This window comes from Neolamprologus brichardi, chromosome 10 (assembly GCF_056152115.1).
Source record: "Neolamprologus brichardi isolate AB-2024 chromosome 10, ASM5615211v1, whole genome shotgun sequence".
NCBI lineage: Eukaryota > Metazoa > Chordata > Actinopteri > Cichliformes > Cichlidae > Neolamprologus > Neolamprologus brichardi.
The window spans coordinates 14,199,810-14,220,624 of NC_142113.1; the positions used below are offsets into that span (position 1 = coordinate 14,199,810).

The 20,815-nt window shown below is 40.2% G+C and overlaps 1 protein-coding gene across 2 annotated transcripts in view; it reads right to left on the minus strand.

Annotated features, from left to right (window-relative positions):
• LOC102797284 (serine/threonine-protein kinase PAK 3) overlaps positions 1 to 17,766 on the minus strand; it is a 32,830-nt gene extending 15,064 nt beyond the window's left edge. Inside the window, exons 1-3 of one of the 2 annotated variants that reach the window (XM_006802244.3) lie at positions 17,553 to 17,766; positions 741 to 934; positions 500 to 600 (exon numbers count right to left, since the gene is read on the minus strand). In XM_006802244.3, the coding sequence (XP_006802307.1) occupies positions 500 to 600; positions 741 to 912 (273 nt within the window). In that variant the 5' untranslated portion in view covers positions 913 to 934; positions 17,553 to 17,766. The remainder of the gene's footprint in view (positions 1 to 499; positions 601 to 740; positions 935 to 17,552) is intronic. The other variant, XM_006802245.3, reaches the window with a different exon arrangement.
• Between the last annotated feature and the right edge of the window lie 3,049 nt (positions 17,767 to 20,815).

Consider the following 20,815-nt stretch of genomic DNA (forward strand, 5'->3'; position numbering starts at 1 on the left):
AAACTAGGTAATGCCAAAGACAGTCTATTGTATTTCTTGCTAGTACATTAAGTCTGCATAGATTACCTAACTGCTAATAAAAGAATGAAAAGAAGCGACGCATACAACGAAGGAAAAGAAAACAATTAAACTGCGAACAAAGAACATTAAACAGTGAATATAGAGGGCGGGTAAAATTATGTTTCATGGTATTGTATATCTAGACTTGTGTAACAGCATCTACCGCAAACTGAGACTGGACCTAAAATGTAATTTACCCGGAAACACTGAAGGAATCAAGTGCAGGTTTCACTTGATGGGTTCGAGTGATTGTCATTCGGGTCACTTGTATTACCAAACCTATGTGGAGGAAATTTAATTACTAGCCGACTCTATCACTTTAGGGAAATGTGAATTTTGAATTGTGTGCCTGTAAGTTTGCTTTCAAATGAGAGGCGAATTTTAGAAGCACATCTGTCCTCATTTATATGCCTGATCATCGGGTGAAAGGGATACTCACTGTGAATTCTCCTGTTACAGCATCAAAGCCAACATGAATGGTGTGTTCGAAGTCTGAGGGTAGGGATATCTCAGGACGTTCCTTCTCTTTCTTCTTGTTTGCTAAAGGAGATTGACAAAAATCTGCTTACAAGCTCATTTTTAACATCTATTTTTTTTTTCTTTACACACAGGAAACAAGTAAACCATGTGATCCAATGTGCTGCTGAGCCTGAAGGCGACATGTTGAGAAGGATACTCACTCTTGTCTCCCCCGGGGAAGATGGAGCGCAGGCGGACCTTCTTGTTTTTCTCTTCAGGAGCCATTGGAAGCGGTTTGGATGCGTGATTCACTGATGAAGAGTCTCGGGAACTACTGTTCATTCTCAAGGGGGGGGCTGGTGGTTTCTCTTCAATATCAACACTATCAGACATCTTTAGTAGCACTCACAATGCCCTGGGAAAGAGAGAAGGGGAGAGGTGTAGAGGCTCAGTGTGAAAAAGTCTATGTATAGATCAGTAAGAACTCAAACAGCAGCAGGTGATGAAAGCTACAAAAACCCTCTGCACTGATCTTAGCTTTGAATTTCACTTGCACTTAGCCCTATGCATAATACACAACAATGTCAAGTTTGCTAAACTGAGGAATACCATTTTTTATACATAAAAGCATTATTTGCATTTGTAGTACATATTAGGTGTTCTGGTTCACCGAGACCTGCTGTGTAAAAGGGAGCAGGCATCAGTGACACCAATGAGTAATGACAATGAGTAAGTCAGATACAACATGAAAAGAAGGAGCTGGGATGGAGGTGGGTTGCAAAGCAGTTTGCTGATGCACAGCACCCGTGGACAGGCTAAAATTGTAGGTCGTGTAGGCCATCGGCTCACACCCCATCTAATATGGACTGGCAGTGAGATCAGCTGATCTGCCAGGATTGTGGCTGCGCATGACTTCATGAAGAAGCTATGCCTGATTGATCTTTATTAAGGTCAGGAGCAAGCCATGGAGTTTAAGGGGAAGTTTTACAGTAGAAAAGCCACAGTAAAAAAAAAAATCCACAGTGGTATTTATATTAATATGTTCATGCAAATGGTGTGCACTTACATTTTTCTACCTCAGTGGTACTTAAAGCACTTTACAGTGCTATAGTGTTATAGTAACAGCTAAGCTGCCATGCAAGAAGTCCAACAGCCATCAGGAGTTTCAGTGTCTTGGTAAGCAAAACTTCGGTATGTGGAGTGATTGCGGGACCAAACCACCAACCCTTCAAGTGATGGATAAGGTAATAATTATTAAAACTAATTGATTAATTTCTTGAGGGTTTAAGGAGTCACAATGTTTCTGGATATTTAAAATTGAGCTATTTCTGTATATTACAGCTATTTCTTATATTTTGTAGCTTTGTAATCTATTGTATTATTTCATTTAGTTCAGTCTGTTACTGTCCTTATTGTCTTGGAGCAACTGTAACCATATAATTTCCTTAAGGATTCTGATTATGTTTCTGATTTTCTCCCTTGTAAAAGAGATTTGATCTCAGAATTACTTCCTGGTTAAATATAAGTAACAGCACTAGTACACTTAATTCTTCCTATGTGGACACAGCTGATATTTTGCACGGCAGATTTAAATCTAATTTAGATTCAAAGGTAGACTCAACAACCAAGAACTGATTCTCAGAGAATCTGGCAAGAGTAAATATTTCCATCACTCATGCTCTAATCTTCCATCTACCCATTGCATCTACACATCTTAGACTCCTTCGGTGCCGCACCCTGAGGCCAAGCCCATCATGTGATGTGCAGCACAGGCATCCCAGAAAGCGGGCCATCCATGTGGGCCGCCCCCTTGCTAGAGACCTACATAAGCGAACAAAGACACGCTCTCAAGCTTTTACACAGCGAGCCTTGCCTTTGACGAATCACACACGTGCCTTCGTGGTGGCCTTTACAATTGTACTTAACCATCTCCTCCTCCACTAGACACAGTTTGATAGATCACGCTGCACTCTTCGCTAACGTCCCAAAAGAACTGGTTTGGAATAAAAGCACTTGATTAGTGGAACGATGCGACATGATAAGAAGCCACGGTTTCATCAGATTTTGACAGTTAACAGCGTTATTACACAATACCTCTGGCTATCTCCATCTGCTGCCTCAAATTCTTGTCTTGTTGTGAAAAGGATTTGTCAGTAATGTGTCATTTCATCATAAACCTGTTTGGGCAGGACACCAGAACCACAAATCAAGGCTTCTTAAAACATGCTCATTGTTTGTTTATTTAACTGTGCAGTAACTACCTCCGAAACATGTCAGATTAAGAACAAAAAACCCCACAAAAACAACATCATCATTAACTGTTTCCCTGTTAACTGCTGATTGAATGTAAACATCCAACGGATTCAGTAAACAGATTTCATTATTCCATTAAACATGAAACATGTTCTTCCTTTGGATAACATTACCAATATGCTTTAATGTGTAAGGAATTGAGTTTATGACTCGTAAAAAACAAACTACAAAATATGTGAAAGTTTATATTACATTAAATAAAAGCTTGGAGATCAAACATGGATCTAAGATAAAAGCTGCCAACATGATCTTTATGTCTAATTAATTAGACAGCATTTGGTATTCTCCTCTGCTAGTGACGTGATAGCTCGCACTGCGATCTTTTCAATTAGATTAACTATTCAACAATTCCGGAAATTACTTGGCGAATATCAGCCCATGCACACCGCTGGCATTCAATAGCAGCCCAGCTCGCTGTAGATGAATGTAGAGTTGAAATGTAAAACATGAACATGAACAAGAACTGAAAACAAGAAGCGTTCCACCACTGGAAGATGGGGATAAAAATAATATTGCAGCATCTTCCTTTAATAGAGGTTACATCAGTTGAATCCCTGAGAAACCTTTAAATCACCCTTTCCCAAGAATGATCTGTAAAAAAAGAAAGTGACTCACTCCTGACAGCACGGTTAACTGAAATTAGATTTTGATCTGGCTTAGCTAGAAGGCACCGACTATTTTTGAATAACCAGTCAGCTCCAGAGACATACTATGATTTTAATGCCGCGTTTCAAAGATCTTATGAGATATATTGCTGGTGAGGGAGCACTATGCTGGCGCTTTCCAGACAACAACAAAAAACAGGTTTGCTTAGGTTGGAGTTTGGGCGTGTCACTGACAACAAAACTCTGTTATTTACAGAGGAAATTCACAATGTGGACACATTAAAGAAACAGGGCGTGTATACAGCATGGCTGTCCAGGCAATAAGGAAGACAAGGTTTGGTAACCTTTGTATGCAATCTGACACAATCAGCCAAATTTAGCTGAAGGATCACAAGGATTATTAAGATTTATGGCTTAATACTGTGGCACCAGGCTTACAGCGAGTGTGGAAATACTGTTGAACTTGACATCTAAACTTTTATTTAAGGTTTTGATTTTTTTCCCCCTCATATCCTTTTCTTTGCTTCTCAATCACAGTTACTGATCGTTTCTAAATGATCCATAACCAGACCGGCTGACTGTCTGTCATCTATCCCATTAAGAGAGTTCACAGGGTATAATTTTTTATAATCGGTGAAAAAGTGCAGCACTATAAGTGATTTAGTGTCACAAAGTGGCATCCAAGCTGTCTGTCTACCTTGTCTATGGATCATTGCAAAAACACAAACATCCCTGTCCTGTTAAGACTTACACAGCTGCGACTAAAGCCTCTGTTAATCCGTTAACATCATTTTTTTTTGCTATCAGTTTTGCTTCGATAGAAGTCACACTGCTTTTACTGTCACGCACAGAAGTGGATTCAGTAACGTGCGCATTAAACAAGCGAGACCTGCCAACAGCGATGGGGCTCTAATCTGTCGAGTCAATGTCTGGTCTGAAAACATGGAGGGACGAATCGGTGGTTACAACATCAAACAACGACAGGAGAGTTTGAACTTTTCAAATATAAAACTAATGAGTTCTTGAGGTTTAGTCGGGTTAGTTGTTCCCCCTTTTCAGACATGGATTTGTAAAACTGTTGGCTTCTAATAGCCATTCTGTTATTAAACAGAGGAGTAAGGAGCCATGACACATACGTGATGCATTGGGCTCACAATACATACAGTTACCTGGAGTTCTATCCAACAACCCATCCATCTGCTTATGCAATTCACAGTGGCAGGCTGCGGATGGAGCCTATCCCAGCTGTCAGAGGGCGAGAGGCTGGGTACACCCTACACAGTCCCCATCAGTGATATAATCTGCCATTAGTGAAAGTGTTGGTGAAACTATTTTAATAGTTACTTTGATCATCAGTATGGACACACAGTCACAGGAATGCATATTTATAGAAACAACTGGAAGCAATACACTGACTTATTCCTTTTAATGTTTTGTCCAATTTCAGATTGCAGTCACTACTTATGTCTCATTAGCCTGACCCGTCACATACCTGCTGTAATGTAAAGGTGTAGTTAAAAAAATATGTCACTGTAATAGATGTGAAACTTTAGAGCGAGTGGAAGAAAGCAACATATATGGATGGAGTTAGGTGGCTTTGGAGAGGTCGGTGTGTCTCTGACGACTAAAACGCACATGAACATGGTCGTCTGCACTCTGATGATGACAATTTACGGAACAGCTGATGAATCTGTTCAGACTTTTTCCAGCACACAATAATAAACCAATTTAAAGGAACTTCTGCGAGCAGTTTGGGCAGAGTGATGTCACAAAAGTAAAAGTGGGTTTACTGTGGCAAATTTTCAGAGGTGCACGGTCACACGTGAAGCTGACATATTGTCAGATTAATAGAAACGAGTACCTGTCTGAAAAGGCTCCTTTGCTTCATCAATACTCGTGTCCTCCCCGAGAGCACACACCACTTATATAAAAACACTGAAGTGCTCATAAATATGATAATGTTAGGAAAGAACTGTCCTCAGAAAGCAACGTGGCTGAATGATGGCTAAAAAAAAAAAATCCCCAAAACCCTCTTCGGGATGCTTCTGTTTATTTTAATGACAGGCAGTCGTGAGTGAGCACAACAAACAAAAACAGCAGCAGCAGCATCACAGTTAGATATTACAAATCTAAATGTGGTCTCTAATGCTGTATGGCTGTTTAGCTTATCACCTTCCTGCCGGCAGTTCTGCTGAACGGCTAAAGATGGCAGATTCATGAAGGCCCAGACATTACCGATTCTTCGCTCACATAAAACACTGACCTATTTACTGTGCAGACTGACAGGCAGGCAAGCAGTCAGTAAGTACACTGTCCCTGAAACAAGCAGCTACTATTTCTGAAACACACACAGCCCAGTCTCTTATACATCAAGTGTACAAATGGCTTTTACCGATACTGAATTTACTGGTACGAGGCTGAACTACACCAGCAACGGGGAAAAAAAGGATTATAAAACAGACTTCCATCGTTTCACTTTTAATTGAGTCAAAATGCAGAAGAGGAGAACTGCAGCTGTAACAATGATCCATGACATGTTAATTTGACAGAAGTTACACCCGCAGCGTCATCCTTTTTGACTTGCTTTAGAAAAATGTGACATTTTGACAGCGATATACAAATGGGCAAGCCTCCTAAAAAGAAATAAGATAAAACACTAAACCAGCACAGACATTACTGGAGATGTTTTCACATTTCTCTTCTATAAAATATTGATATATCCATAAAGAGTAGGCATTTTCCTTGCTCTTTCAAACATTAATGCTGAATTTGAATGGCTAACCACAGGAAGAGGCTCTAATCTTGAGCCCATGGCAGCCCAGTAATGGCCCCACAGTGGGGGGAGGGCTCCATAAGCTCAGCTCTCCATGCCCCTGATTAGGACACGCTCTCTGGTTAACTTGGCTTTGGCTGTCCTTCTATGAAGGATGCTGATTACTTTGGATGGGATCGACAGCTTGAGGACGGTCAAAAGATAAGGAGGAAGGAGGGACACTCCGAAGCTGCACATCATCATTGTTATTTGCTCCATCTGTACAGAACTTTTACTCTGCATTTTATAAACACAGGGTCAGATAAATTTCACTTTACAGACACACACAGTGTCACACAATAACAGCTGTCAACATGTAACTACACAAATGCCCGTCTCCCCCCGTGGCTGGACCCTCAAGATCAGAAGAAAACACGCAGTCATGTAGCCCGCTTCCATATGTCATCCCCTTGCATTTCAACTGGGGGGCAGGGGAAGCGATGTCTGACATTCATGTCTGTTAAAGAGGACTCGTGGTCAAACTAAATTAATGGCTGTTTTCATTTATCAATACAAGTCTGTGACTATGCTTTGAAACTTGGTGTACATTATTTCAGTAAATAGGTAAGTCAGAAAATATTTCTTATATATATTTCTTCAGGCACTGACACTGACAGTTAAAATCCTATTTTTGGCAGTTCTTGGATTGTCATCCACATTAACACTTTCTGACAGTTTGTTGCAGACAGATGAGAAGCTTGGTGCCACTCCTATGTCTGAACAGGGACATGTGATAATGCAGTCAGCAGATTGTTTATCTCAACATAAGCACAGGAAGCAAAGGCACACAGCTACAATCACGGTAAAAACACAGTACGGCATCTGTCAGTTCGAAGGTTTACATATCAGGACCTAACAAATGATCCCATCCTAACCAGGTCTTAAAATAAGGTCAACGCAACTTGAAATGATGTGTGTAAGCTCACTCTTCTAAAGCTTGCTTGTAGAACCAGTCTTTTTTAAAAAAGGGAATTTTGTTCATTAAGGTTTACAGGCACGTGCTTATACATAGCTCTATTAAGGCAGCATTTCAATCAGGTTTAGATTTTGACCGGTCCACTTTGATTCTTTTCTTTTTCAGCCATCATTTTGTACAGTTGCTAGTGTTTGGGGGATCACTGGCCTATGTTATGACTCAACTTGAGCTACGTTTTAGCTGTCAGACTCTAGAATACTTTGGTAAACAGTGTTCATGGACTCAGTGACTGCAAGGTACTTTGTGGCTACAAAACAAGCTCAAATCATCACTGCTTCACCACCGTGCTTGAGAGCTGGCACGAGATGTTTGGATATAATGCACAGTATCATGTTTGGTGAAATCAAACAGAGAATATAAGTGATGACATCTGCAGTTTGATCTCTTCTGTCCAAAGGTCACTGGTCCAGACATGCTCTGGCTTGTTCAGGTTTAATATTGCAAACCATGCTGTTATATTGTTTTTAGAGATTAGAGGCTTTCTCTTGGGAGCCAAGCAAATAAGCCAATAGTTCTTCAGTGTTCTTCTAACTGTAATGTTGTTAACTTGAGTATTCAACATGCTAACTGAGGCCTGTAGAGTCTCACCTAGAGGTTTGTTGCTGTTCATTTGAGAATTATACACCTTTGGATGAATTCTCTGGGGAAAATTGTCAATTATCTTTCTCAGTGTAGAATGATGGAATTTAAATTATTTGTAAATGGGCATGTAACCCTTCTGAGATTGATGTGCAGCAACAGTTGTGTCTTTAAGATGGCTGCTGCTGTCTTTTGTCCTTGGCATTCCGTTACCACACACCTGAAGTGCCAACACTTGTTAAAAATCAGTTAATTAAGTCCATTTGACTTACAGCAACTGACCATATTTCTCTGTGGAAACAGAGTACTTATATAGTACTTATATTCTTTTTTTTTCATTTATTGATTTTTTGCACACACTGTTTCAGCATTTTGGCTTTTTACTGAATTTATAAAGACATGGTTGTATTAAAATGGATATATGATGTGTGATATGTAAAACCTTGGAATTGATAGTGGGTGCACTCTCTTAAAAGTAACAAAATGTGCACACAAGCACCTCTAAAGCTCGCAAATGTTCAAACTACAGCGCTTACTTTCTATTGTTCTGCATTAGTAAAGTGAATTTTACAATGTAATGTAATACTGTTCAACATTTTAAAAAAAAAAGTAAAAGCATCAAAAGCACATCTAAAACTCATGACAGTGACTTGATTCCTGAGTCACAAAAGAAATTCTGACATTTCAACTTTTGTCAAATGAAACTTCACTTCTTTGGTTTAAAGCTTCTACTGCAACACTCTGTAACTCTGCTTTGCATACAGCTCCAACGTCTGGTTCGTGAAAGGGACAAGTCACAGCTGCCTCACACACTTTTATTGTAACAGGTGGCAGGTGAGACAGAAGTGTGCAAATTTATTCCTCGTTTCATGTTTCAGTGGGGGAAGTTTGGCTGTATGTAGAAAGATGTTGTCACACTTTTAATAGTCATGCCAATACAGTTAATATAAGTTCCATAATATAATAACCATACCTGATCAAGAGCCTAATGACAGGTTTACAACATATTCAAAAGTATGCCTCCCTGCACAAGAGTGAGACTTCTTTCATTTGTTTATTTTTCCAGGGTAAAAAGAATCACATGTTTCACTGGAACAAACAAAAAAAACATCTATTTTTAGGGGATACACGCGCCTTGGGGGAAAGCTATGAACATCTTTTAATCGTGTGAGTAAAAAGGCTTATACCCGCTCATAATATGCCAACTAGAGCATGATTACACAATATCAAAGGAAAAAGTAAATGAATGAAACAGCTTTCAAATACACTTTGAAATAGCACTTCAAATGTCCATTAACACAGAGATCTGAGGTCTGAAACACAGCTGATGCACATACAGTATATTTTTCTATCCAAGTAGCTTTTCTAAGACAGAACGTGGCGTTTTACTTCAATCCAGTGTTTGTAATAGAGCTCTCTGTTCCCTTCTTCTTCTTCTTTTTTTTTAAATGCACAGCACAGTTTGGAAATATCTCTGATCACTGACCTATTATTAGACACGAGCCAGAGTATGATCTTGTTTCATCCGATCATAGTCTACAAAACCACATTTATAGGAAAGAAATTATAAATATTAAACAAATTAAATGAAAATATTACACCCGGTCATTTATCAATTGTGGGAAATGCTACTTATATACATGTACAGAAAAAGAATAGCTCTTTAGTATGTAGAGTACTGTATGTCCTATTGTGCAGTTAAACTAAATGCAGCCTTGCACTTTGGCTTCCAGGAACTGTATCCTGTTCTAATGCTCAGGCACATTCAAATTTGGGATGTTTGGGGTTTTCCTGACATGAACTCTTCCCTTCAGGTTCCTCTCACAATATATCTATTGGTATAAGAACAAGAATTTCACATATTCCTCTTTAGGAACGATCCAAACCATGTTGACCCAGATGGAGCAAAATCAGACCCAACCCATGACACTACACTGTCTACAAAAGCTTTCCAATATGTTTCTGGCTTTCTCATGTGATCTTTAACAGACAGAAGATGAAAACCACTGTTCCTTTAGTGAAGTTCTGGGTTTTCTCCATGCAACCCTGTCAGGTATACCATTTAATCCAGTCTTCTCATCATAGTGGACTCAAATATGACCATTAGCTAACTTGAGAGAGGCTTTTAGTTGCTTAAAGATTACCCACGGTTCCTTAAATTAAACCACTCCTGTGGAGGGTAACAGTGGTCTTGAGTTTGAAAGCAGTTTTAATTTTTATTTTAGTGAGTTAAAATGTTTTTTCACATCAAGTTTTAGCTTTCAGTTAACTATAATAACCTTGCTCCAAATGTTTTTTTTCTCTCCCCGAAGGGAGGGAGCATGCAATATGTTTGTCTCTCTGTCTGTTTGTTAGCAGTTTAGCATCCACAGTTTTCAAGATATCAAGTTCAAATTTTGTGTGATGGCAGATATCAATAACAGCTTGAGCTGATTAATTTTGGTGAAAATCGGATCAATGTCAAGGTCACACCAAATGTGAAAATCAGTAAATCTTGCCCTTCAGAGGGTGTTGTGCTTTCTGACTGGTCTTGTTTTATTAAGTAACCTTGTTCAGACTGATGAAAATCAATAAATCTTTTGAAGATCAGACTTAGATACATGTTTGTTTTAATTTAAAAACAGGCAGCACCCTAACACCTGATTCTAACTTTACCATCAAACTAACGGTCAACAGTCGACGTTTACTTGCTTTGTTTCTACTCGCATTTCATTTGTTTATGTGGCGTGACTGAGACACGGCAGGACCACAGATTCGGTGTTAGAGCCATTCTATTTATTCTAGCTGCAGCTCTCGGCTGTCAGCCGCAAATCAAACCACAAAAAACTAACACACAATAACACAATTCCCCTTATGTAGGTCGGTGGGCGTAATTGCGGATGCCACGCAGGTGCATGGGCCCTCCCTGCACGGCACCGCAGACCACGCCCCACCACAGTTTAGTTGGGTTGTTTTGCTACTTTTCCGATATATGAAAGTTATGTTCACGGTTTGTGTCACATTTAGGCAGAAATGTAAACATTTCCAAAGGATTCCCAACTTTTAACTGAAACTGTATCTAATCAGTGTAAATTAAATCACTATAAATTAAATTAATTTAAATTGGACAGTATGCGTATCATACATAGCTGACTTTTTGCAAATGACAAGAATAAATTAAGCGTTCCAGTAGCTAAACCATTTATATAAAAACTAAGAAGATAAAATCACTCAGTTTTGAGGTGCTTATATTTGTACACTGAAGAAATATTGCACAATATTCTCACCTATGCTGCTAAATTAGATTACTGCAATGAGCCCTTTTGCTTGGCTGTTAAGTTTTACATTGATCTTGTCCCATTCCAATTAGCACAACACTGATTAGATTGCAAAGGCACGATGATATAACCTGCCTTATTTTCTCTTCAGTAGCCAATTTATTCCCTCTCATTCAAAGGATTCAGTGGTATTACCAAATATTATCCCTTTGGTTCACTTACTTTCAATTAAACAACACTCTCCTGACAGATTTGGGTACACCGATCCATCCTCATATTTAAAACAAAGCAGAAACTGCAGGCTCATTTTACCCCCACAGCCTACACTCCAACATGACTCTCATTTTACTGAGCACCATCCTTTCCCAAATTCCCGTGCTGGGGGGGCTTGAGAGCTCACTCTGTCATTTAATATTTAGTTCTGGCGAACCTGCTCGAGTGCTGTTCCCTCAAGTGTGTGTATGCACACAGACAGACACACACACACACACACACACACACACACACACACACACACAATGTCATGTCTTAAACCTGCAGTGCTGCTTTTCTCATTGGCTGTAGATTTTTGTGTAAATATTGCAAAAAATATTAGGTTAGAAGACACTTTCTAAAATAATTGAATAAACTATAGTTACGAGTACTAGTGAACAGCCAGAGCTGACAAAATTACCGTTCCCTGTGTGTTATGACAGTTTGAGTGGCTCTCTCTGTATGAGCTGGAACAGAAGTGCTTTTTAATTGAAGCAGTTTATCCTGTCAGGTGGTAAATTTCTATCAGATCTGAACTGCCAGCAGTATAAATGAGCTAAGCAGCATTGTTAACATGTGATAATTCCTTCCTGACAGAAAAATTCTAACTGTATTCAAAGCACATTTCTATGACTAGTAGTTTATTTACGGGCATTTATGACATAACAGAGCAAACTGATCAATACTTTCCCTAACAGGATGAGCTTCCTCATTCCTCATATTCAAAAAAGCATCTGTTAGCCCATCCTGAAAATCGACATTTAAGACCTTTATCATTACTGATTAACCATGAAGCAAATCCTGCTTCGATAAGCAACTGTTTTTAATGTTTGCTCCAAATCCATCGGTTAACTTTGGATCAGTTTCTTTACACTGACAGAAAAATCAAACTCAAATGCTTCTGCTTATTGGTCTGATGTATCTACAGTGGAAGTAAGAAGGAATATTTATAGAAGAACTGTGTTCCGGACTAATTTATATATCTGCTAGAGAAAAATTACTAGTAAAACCTCAGCTCAATTCTGCTAGTAGTACGAGAATAGAAAGTTCACCTGGCTACAGGAGCCATTTAGCTCAAACTTGCCTAGTACAGCTGGCAATTGGATGGCATCCAGGTGAGATCATGTTCTCTCCATGAACAAAATTTTCCAGAGTTGAATGGGACAAGGGCGGAGATCATCTCTTTTGAGAGGTTCCAGTCCACGTCCTTTGATCTTCAACAGTGATTACTTCACACTTAGTAGTACACTTTAAGCATGTGCTAAAAGTGCAGTATATCCAGCAACCACTTGAAGCCCGCTGCAATTCAATAACAAACCCTAATACTTTCTTTTGTTAAAAATGACAAAACTACGGGAATGACCTGATACAAAAAAATCCAACAACAATAAAACAGACAGAAGGTTAAGATTTAAATTTGGGGCTTGGCTACATTGATTGAATGGGGACACTGATGTGGGCACCTGTCTTACCTCCACTAATTTGAGTCAGTGAACTGGATCCAGCATTTTAAACATGATTATTAAACAAATATTATGGCTTACTGTGAGGTCCAGTCAAGGTTATAGATGCAGTTATTTAACCAAGAATGTAAAGGTTAGCTGCTAACTTAGCACTCCATCCCCTCTTCTAATTATGGTTACATCTGCTCTCCAAGAAAACCAAGATGATGATTTCCATAAAAGTAAAAGCAAACCTTCAAATGCCCAGTATAATATGTTCATCCTTAATAGAAGTATATCAGATCAACCTGAGAAAATGTTTTACTGTAAAAGCAATATTACAGATTTAAACAAAAATCTTGATTTGTTATGTTCTTAAATGTATAAACTGCAAAATACTCAAGATGTCTAAAACATTTTACAAATTGGTATGAGGTCAAATTCTTGAACAGAGCAGATGGTTGTAGTCTGCTGTTTTATTTATATGAAATAAAAACACTATTAATAAAGATTAATGAATCTTTAAATGTAAATTATAACCTTAACATGAATTCCAAAAAGAATAACTTATTACAGGTTTATTACAGGCTTATTACAGGTAAGAAGTCTCATGACTAACAGGTAATTTGTCTCAGTTTAGAATCAAACTATACTTTCATTTCTTTCTTCAAAGACTGCTGACCTGACTTTCTATACAACCCATAGCATGTCTAAGTACAGGTGAGCATCACATGTTTTATTATTGTCAGGTTTTTAAAAAAAAGGTACCACAGGATTTTATCCACTATTGTGGGATGGATGAGCTTTTCCGAGGGCCATCTGGAGGCATAAAGGGGCATGATTTCCCTCCTAAGCCAGCTGGTGCACCTGCTCCGAGTACCGTTGAAAGCGCTAAGATGTACCAATTGTAATGACTGAAGGAAAGCGTGGAAACAGTCTCCCCAAGTGCTTTCTTTTTTTTTTTTTTATTCCAGCAAAGTATGCAAGGTCACTAAATAGTTTCCCTTGAAACTGTGCGAAGCGTTAAAAAGCTTTGTGGTGTGTTCTGTTTGTTCATCGCATAGCCTTACTGTTCTCTCACCACAGCCGACTGTGCTCTACTTTAATAACCTTTCCCCTGCTAAGTGCACAGAGCTACATTGTGGTTTTGCATAGGCAAACACTAGCATGGGACTAATATTTGTGTCAACAAGAGAATCAGCTGAGACACGCTCACTCTACTTCGATGCAACTGAGACCAGAAACTGAAGCACTAGTAGTTCATCTGGAGGCAAAGCAGTGCGTCAACACTGCTCCAAGGTCTCCTCTACCTGAAGACACAAAGCTAAGATCATATGGACAAAAGCAAAACTTTTTCCACTAAAACTCTGCCTTGAATTTTCTTTTAGCTCTCCAGATGTTTTCCAAACACACTAAGAATCTTTGATATACAATCATGAAAGATGGAGCAAATGTGAAGTTCTCTCATTAAGAAGCAAAGCACATACAACCAGAATAATAAGAAGAAAAGGTCTGAAAAGTGAATTTCAAATGATCAGGGAGTTACATCTTATAAAAGAGGAGATTAAACAGTCACCTTGTGGTCACAGTATCTGCAGATCATCTAGAGTCCTTTCGTTCTCTGGAAACTATTCCTACTTGATGGCCTTTAATATTTTTCTTTCTGTTCATCTTCAGACCTATTCAAGCTCACTCACTTCTCCAACTCTCTGCAAACCCATGACCAAGAGAAACTTTTTAATCTGTTAACCAACCCCCAACCCTCTCACTCCCCCTGCAAAATTTGATCCCTATATTCTCCGCAGCCGGCATCCATCTGGAATATCCATTTTACTGTTAAGGCATTAGAACTTAAATACATCTGAAATATCTGTCTTGAGGCTACATTTGCAGTGTGTATTTGAAACATTATAAACTGCAGGCAATATCTTTTTTTTTCATGAACGCAGCCAGACAAACAACACATAAACAGATAGAATAAGCTTGCTTGTATATTTGTCTAAGTAGCAACAGACATCAAGTAGGGAGATTACACAGGGAGCTGTGTCAATGTGTCAGTGTGTGAGTGTTTCCTCTGTCTCTCTCCATCCATCTCTCCTGCTTACTCCCCTCCCCTTTCGGAGACAAAATGGCCAGATGGCTTGCAATCCAACATGCTAATCCACAACACAGACTGTAGCTCTGACACACCTACCATAAGACCAGTGCTCCACTCTGAACATCTATACCCTTAAGCACACACGCGCATATATACACACACAGGGCCAGTACACTTTCAGCATGAGTCCCAAACGATAACTTCACTTAACAATAGCAGAATAACTCATTCAGACTAAGCCCTCAACAGATGGAGGCTTAGTTGTATGTGTTTTGAGTGTGTGTGTGTGTGTTTTGTGTGTGTGTGTCCTGCTATCATATTTCAGGCAGGCCAGTTAGCAGGCTACAGGCCAAGATGAGGTTCTGTGTCTACTGCTTTTGTTAGCTGAGGTGAGGTAAGAGAAGCCGAGTGTGTTGGGTTACACTGAGCAATGGAAAACATGGGGAAACCCAGAAGAGCACATAATACACATGGAAACAAACTGGCTGCCATAGTTATGTTTTTTTTTAAATAAAGGATCATTTCAGTACACTAATGAAGTGCTGCTCCTATTGTGTTATTGATAAAATCACATCAAATAAAAACACTGCATTATTTTGGCTACTCGGGCCTAGGCAGATGAATCAATGAACATCAACAAGTAAAAGAAAAGTACTAAAGTTACACAGTGGTCAGTTGGTCACAAGTGGGGAAATCATTTGCATTAAAGTCAAGCCACAATATGCTTCCATTTTGCCAGCAGAGTGCTTGTTTACATAACAAACATATGCCCGAGTCTATAATTTCACTTCCATTTTCAGTTAAACTGAGCATACTCTGCACTCGTCAAAAAATTCAAGAGTATAACACTTTGAGTGTCAATATCTATTTTATATAAGAGGTGCGTGCGTAACCAACTCACAGAAAAAAGCTCATACAGGTAAGAACGCTCTCTGTTGATGGTAAACAGCTACACGCACAGATACAAAATGGAGAGCTATTAATTGCCCATTTGCATGTAATAGACCTGTGTCGATAACGGTGCGATGAATATATAATGCGATGTGGCATGTGAAGCAGAGCATCTAAGGCTGGTGTGAAGCACAGCCAAGAGATCAGTGGAGACGAATTTTCCAGCGACAGCTTCGCAGATCAGTTCGACAGAGGGATGCATAAATATTAAACACTTCTACTCTGATGGTATAGCAAAACCTGATTGTCTCGCCGCCTTCTGATTGTGACGCTGCATTGGATTACCACTCTGTATCCGGCCTTTTTTCTGGAAAGCTTGGAGCTGGGTAGTGTGCTACACTGGGAAGAAAAAATATTTGATAAACCAACCAGTGGGTTCTGGGCATATATTAGATAAATTGTGATGGGGGAAAAAAGCCAATGGTACTGGCTTAGTGTTGAGTAGTTTGTATAGTAGACACCTTATATATTTTAATGCAAAAATGTAGTAAAAGATGTAGTTTAACTGCTTGAAATGCAGTCATATTTGCTTGAAGTGTGGACAGGAGGATTAGTGTGAAAGGGCATGCAAGACATCTATCTCAATGTAAAAGGCCAATGTTCATAGCGAGCAACAGCTTCAGTAACCCCTCCCCCAATCCACTTTATAATCATCTCACCCTCCCTAAATCACTGATATGACTCCCTAACATCTTCCTCTTTCACACTCAAGCCAGACAACAGGTCTCCCATCAGGCCCTGCTTCTCAAGGGATGACTGCGCTTCCTGGGAGAGGAATCTGTCCTTCCTCTACGTTGGCCCGGACGGCAAAATTTAAATCGGCGCAGGTGATGGAGAGGCACACATTCAGCTTTGTATTGTGGCCAATTCTTCCATCTTCCTCTACCACCGAGAGCTGTAGAAGAATCTGAGGTAGAATAGCTCAGCTTTCACAGCACCGGCCCCCACCCCCACTCCGATCCCCAGTGAAGTCAGGTGACCAGATGTTGTATATCTCCCTGTCACCACAGCCGCCATGAAGCTGCTACACACATCCATGTTAAAGCGAGGAAGCGGAGGCACTTCTCCGCTGTGTGGGTGAGAGATCACTGAAAGGCACAAATGGAAATACAACTCATTTCTTCTTGAAGCCCACTCTAGAGAGGCCATACGTGAGGCGGTGCAGAGATAACAAAAGAGCATCCATCAGCATATTAACCATCCATCCCCCCCCCCCCCCCCCACCCCCCACCCCCCACACACACACCCACGTACCCTCCGAAGCATATACAGCTCACATCCATCCATAAGCCGCGGGTTTACAGACCCAAAATAGCGTTGCTTCCTTTTTGTTTCAGTGTTGCCGCTGCAGCTGCTGCATTTCTCCAGGACTGACACACACACAAACACACACACACACATACCCACAAGGCCTGTACAAATGCCACCATTGATTTTTGCACCCCTCCTTCAATAAAGATGCTATTTGTGAGGCAAAAGGGAGTGTACACAGAAACAATGTGATGCACAGGATGGTATATAATGATATAAAACATGCCCGTGCCATCTGATGCAGGCATCCATTTCCATCTCGCCCTCACTGAGAGACTGCTGATGAAACAGCTGCCTCCTTAGCAGGGCAGAATGCAGAGTGGAGGAAGAAAAAAAAGGCTACAAAGCACCCCTACATACACAGCCCCCTCCTCCTCTCCTCCTTCCTCTGCCTCCCCCTTCCACATCCCTTATTGCACACACAGAGAGGGAATTACCTGAAATATGTCTTCACATTCTCTTGCTCAGGTTACGCCTTTGGGCCCGGAGTAGTGGTAGATTCATCGCTGACCGTGCAGTCCTAATGACAGTTTAAAGGCAGGATTGCCATTCTCTTGTCAGACCAGTTCCTGACCCTAAAAGCAAGCTTGTTCGGCAGGCTGGATGCTTCACTGGCTGCTCACTGTTCCCTAGCCCATGATGTCATCCACCCTGGTTTGCTGATTGGCTGAGGGATTGAATATTAATGCAGGCAGCTGGTCCAGGGGAGGGGAAAGACAACAGGCAGACACAGTTGGTTTTCTGGTTAACAGCTCAAAGCTGCAGAGGGAGTATGATGGGAGGATGGCATTATGCTGCACATTAAGCTCAAGACTGTTTCTGTTGCAAACATGGAAGACACTAAACACGATGCTAACCTGAGTTGTGAGTGCATGCCGCTGTGACTTCAAAAAACAGAACAGAACAACTTAGCACAGGTGAGTTCATATAAACAATCAGAACTGGCAAAGCCTCTCAAACATTTCTGCTAGAATAGCATCAAAGTCAGAGAGAATTCATTTGCAAGAAAAGTAGAGATGACTTTACAGTTAATTGCATAAAGAAAACAAATGCATCCAAACATTTGTATTATTATTATTATTATTATTATTATAATAGAGCTCTCAATTTACCGGTCGATCTACGTCCCTACCCTCACCTATGGCCACGAGCTGTGGGTAGTGACCAAAAGAACGAGATCACGGATACAAGTGGCGGAAATGAGCTTCCTCCAAAGGGTGGCTGGCCTCTCCCTTAGAGATAGGGTGAGAAGTTCAGCCATCTGGGAGGGGCTCAGAGTAGAGCCGCTGCTCCTCCACATCGAAAGGAGCCAGCTGAGGTGGTTCGGGCATTTGACAAGGATGCCTCCTGGGCGCCTCCTGGGTGAGGTGTTCCGGGCACGTCCCACCGGGAGGAGGCCCCAGGGGCAGACCCAGGACATGCTGGAGAGATTATATCTCTCGGCTGGCCTGGGAACGCCTTGGTGTTCCCCCGGATAAGCTGGAGGAGGTGGCTGGGGAGAGGGAGGTCTGGGCTTCCCTGCCTGGGCTGATGCGCCCGCGACCCGGCCTCGGACAAAGCCGAAGAAGATGGATGGATGAATTATTATATGTATTACAGCTACTGCTACTTTCAGCCTAATGGGTTTTCTTTGTCTTGCTTATTTAACAAATCAGTTGCTGTTGCTATGCAGGGATAAACTACCTACTTTACAAGTCAAAATCTGTTCCCCATGTTTAAAAAAAAACAAAAACAAAATAACATTTAATTTTCTGTATCAATGTTTATATATAAAGTTGCTTTTGTGGTTAGTGCTCTTATCATATCTATTTTAATGTAACTGAGAACATGTTTTAATGACAAATTAACATAATAACAGTGGGGGTTTTTTTCATATTAATATTTACCAACATTCATTTAGTTTGTTTGTTTGTTCCCCTACGCCTTGAAATTTGAGATAAATCCACCAAACACTTGCAGGTAGTGAAACCGGAGTCTCTGAGTTTATAAGCAGGCGAACACGACAACCAAAACTGTCGCTGCAGTTGCCCTAATTTGCCTATGATGTCATCCTTTTCCTCTATCTCACCTGTGATTGGCTGACTGGCACAGCATCTGCTCAGTCTCATGGCTAGTGCTTTTAGCTCAAGGTGGAGGCCTATCTGTGGCTCTGTGAATCATGGCTGGTTGTCCTGACAACCCCTGTAATGTCGATTCCTTGTCAGAGAGTAATATGGCTGTTCGGTGACAGTCTGTTCACTCAAATGGAGAACTGCAGGAAGATAATGCCCCCTTGCAGTGCTTTCATTCACATTTGAAGGTAGCTTTTAAGATTTTTTTTTTTTTTTTAAATGAACAGCAAATATATTTTCAAAGAAAACTAAAAAAAAAAAACTGCTTTGAATTATTTATTTAATAATTAGATTTTTTTTTTTTAGAATAATATTAGGTGTTAGTGTTTGGTAATAATCCTCAGGCTCTCAAATCCTGAGGATTTTACATTCAGGAATGATCTAGTGCACATTTATTTTCTGACAGTATACCTTTTATCTATTGCAGGCAAGTGTTTAGGATGAACTCATTAAACCCTGCCCATATAGAAAAGAAGGAAAAATGCTAATTTAGCTTAGCCACAGGAACATTTGAACTTGACAGGCGACTCCCGTTTCTTAACTGAGTGGTTTCGGCCCTGCTCCCACAACAAAACAACCTGGGTTGCATCGGAAATTAGTGAGGGTGATCGGCTTACTAGGGAAACGCTTATAAAACCCTGCAGCCTGTTTTAACCACTTCTTCATTGATATAAACCAAGGTGTCAAAACTTGTCATTAAGGTGACAGGGAGGGCTGTAAAACGCTGTCTATATGGCAGAAAGGACACAAAGGATAACTATACACTAAAAGGCAGATACAGACACACTTAGTGCATAAGTAAAATGACAAAGCCTTTTCCCCAAAGGGGAAGGATAATACTGATTCTCAATCTATTTAGTATTAGTGTCTTAATTTCATAACATCTTTCCAATGACCCAATGACTTTGCGACAGCAGTATCCACATTAAATATCCCTTCTTCTGTACCTGTGAGTGTATTTGTGAATAGTCAGCATCAAAGCCACAGCAAATCTGCCATTGCCAACATGTTGACAGACAAAATACTTTTGGCCACTTCAATGTCACCAATTTAACTGAAACCCACATAAACACAAATGGATGCAAGCTCTGGACTTGAGCTCATTTTTTGTGAGGTAGCAGTGTTTATTACTGAGCCACCATCAGGCCACAGCAGGAACCAGGAATGATCAATTCATTGTCTCAGATGTCCCATTTTTTTCCTGGGACTTTTCACCAACTGTGTTTATGAAATCGACCAGGCTCCACAGTTACAAAGCACTGCAAGTTTCCGACACTCTGCCCAGCTTCTTGACCTTCCACCTAATTAAGAAATGTGTCCTTATGCTAATATCCAAATGAACAAATTATGTTTTACTCCTTCTCTTTTTGTTTTGAGTTAAATTACCAGGTAAAATGAATAAAGGATTATACTTTTCACCTGGATTAATGTGCTTTATGTGGCCCATGAGAAAAGAAGGCCCTTTGTATCCTGAAAAAATAAACAAACAAACATAATGAAAACCCAAACCGGGATGGCAACAATGATTAGAAAGGGCACAGACCTCCTACTAAAGCCGGTGTGCTTCTTTCACAGCCACATGCCCTTTA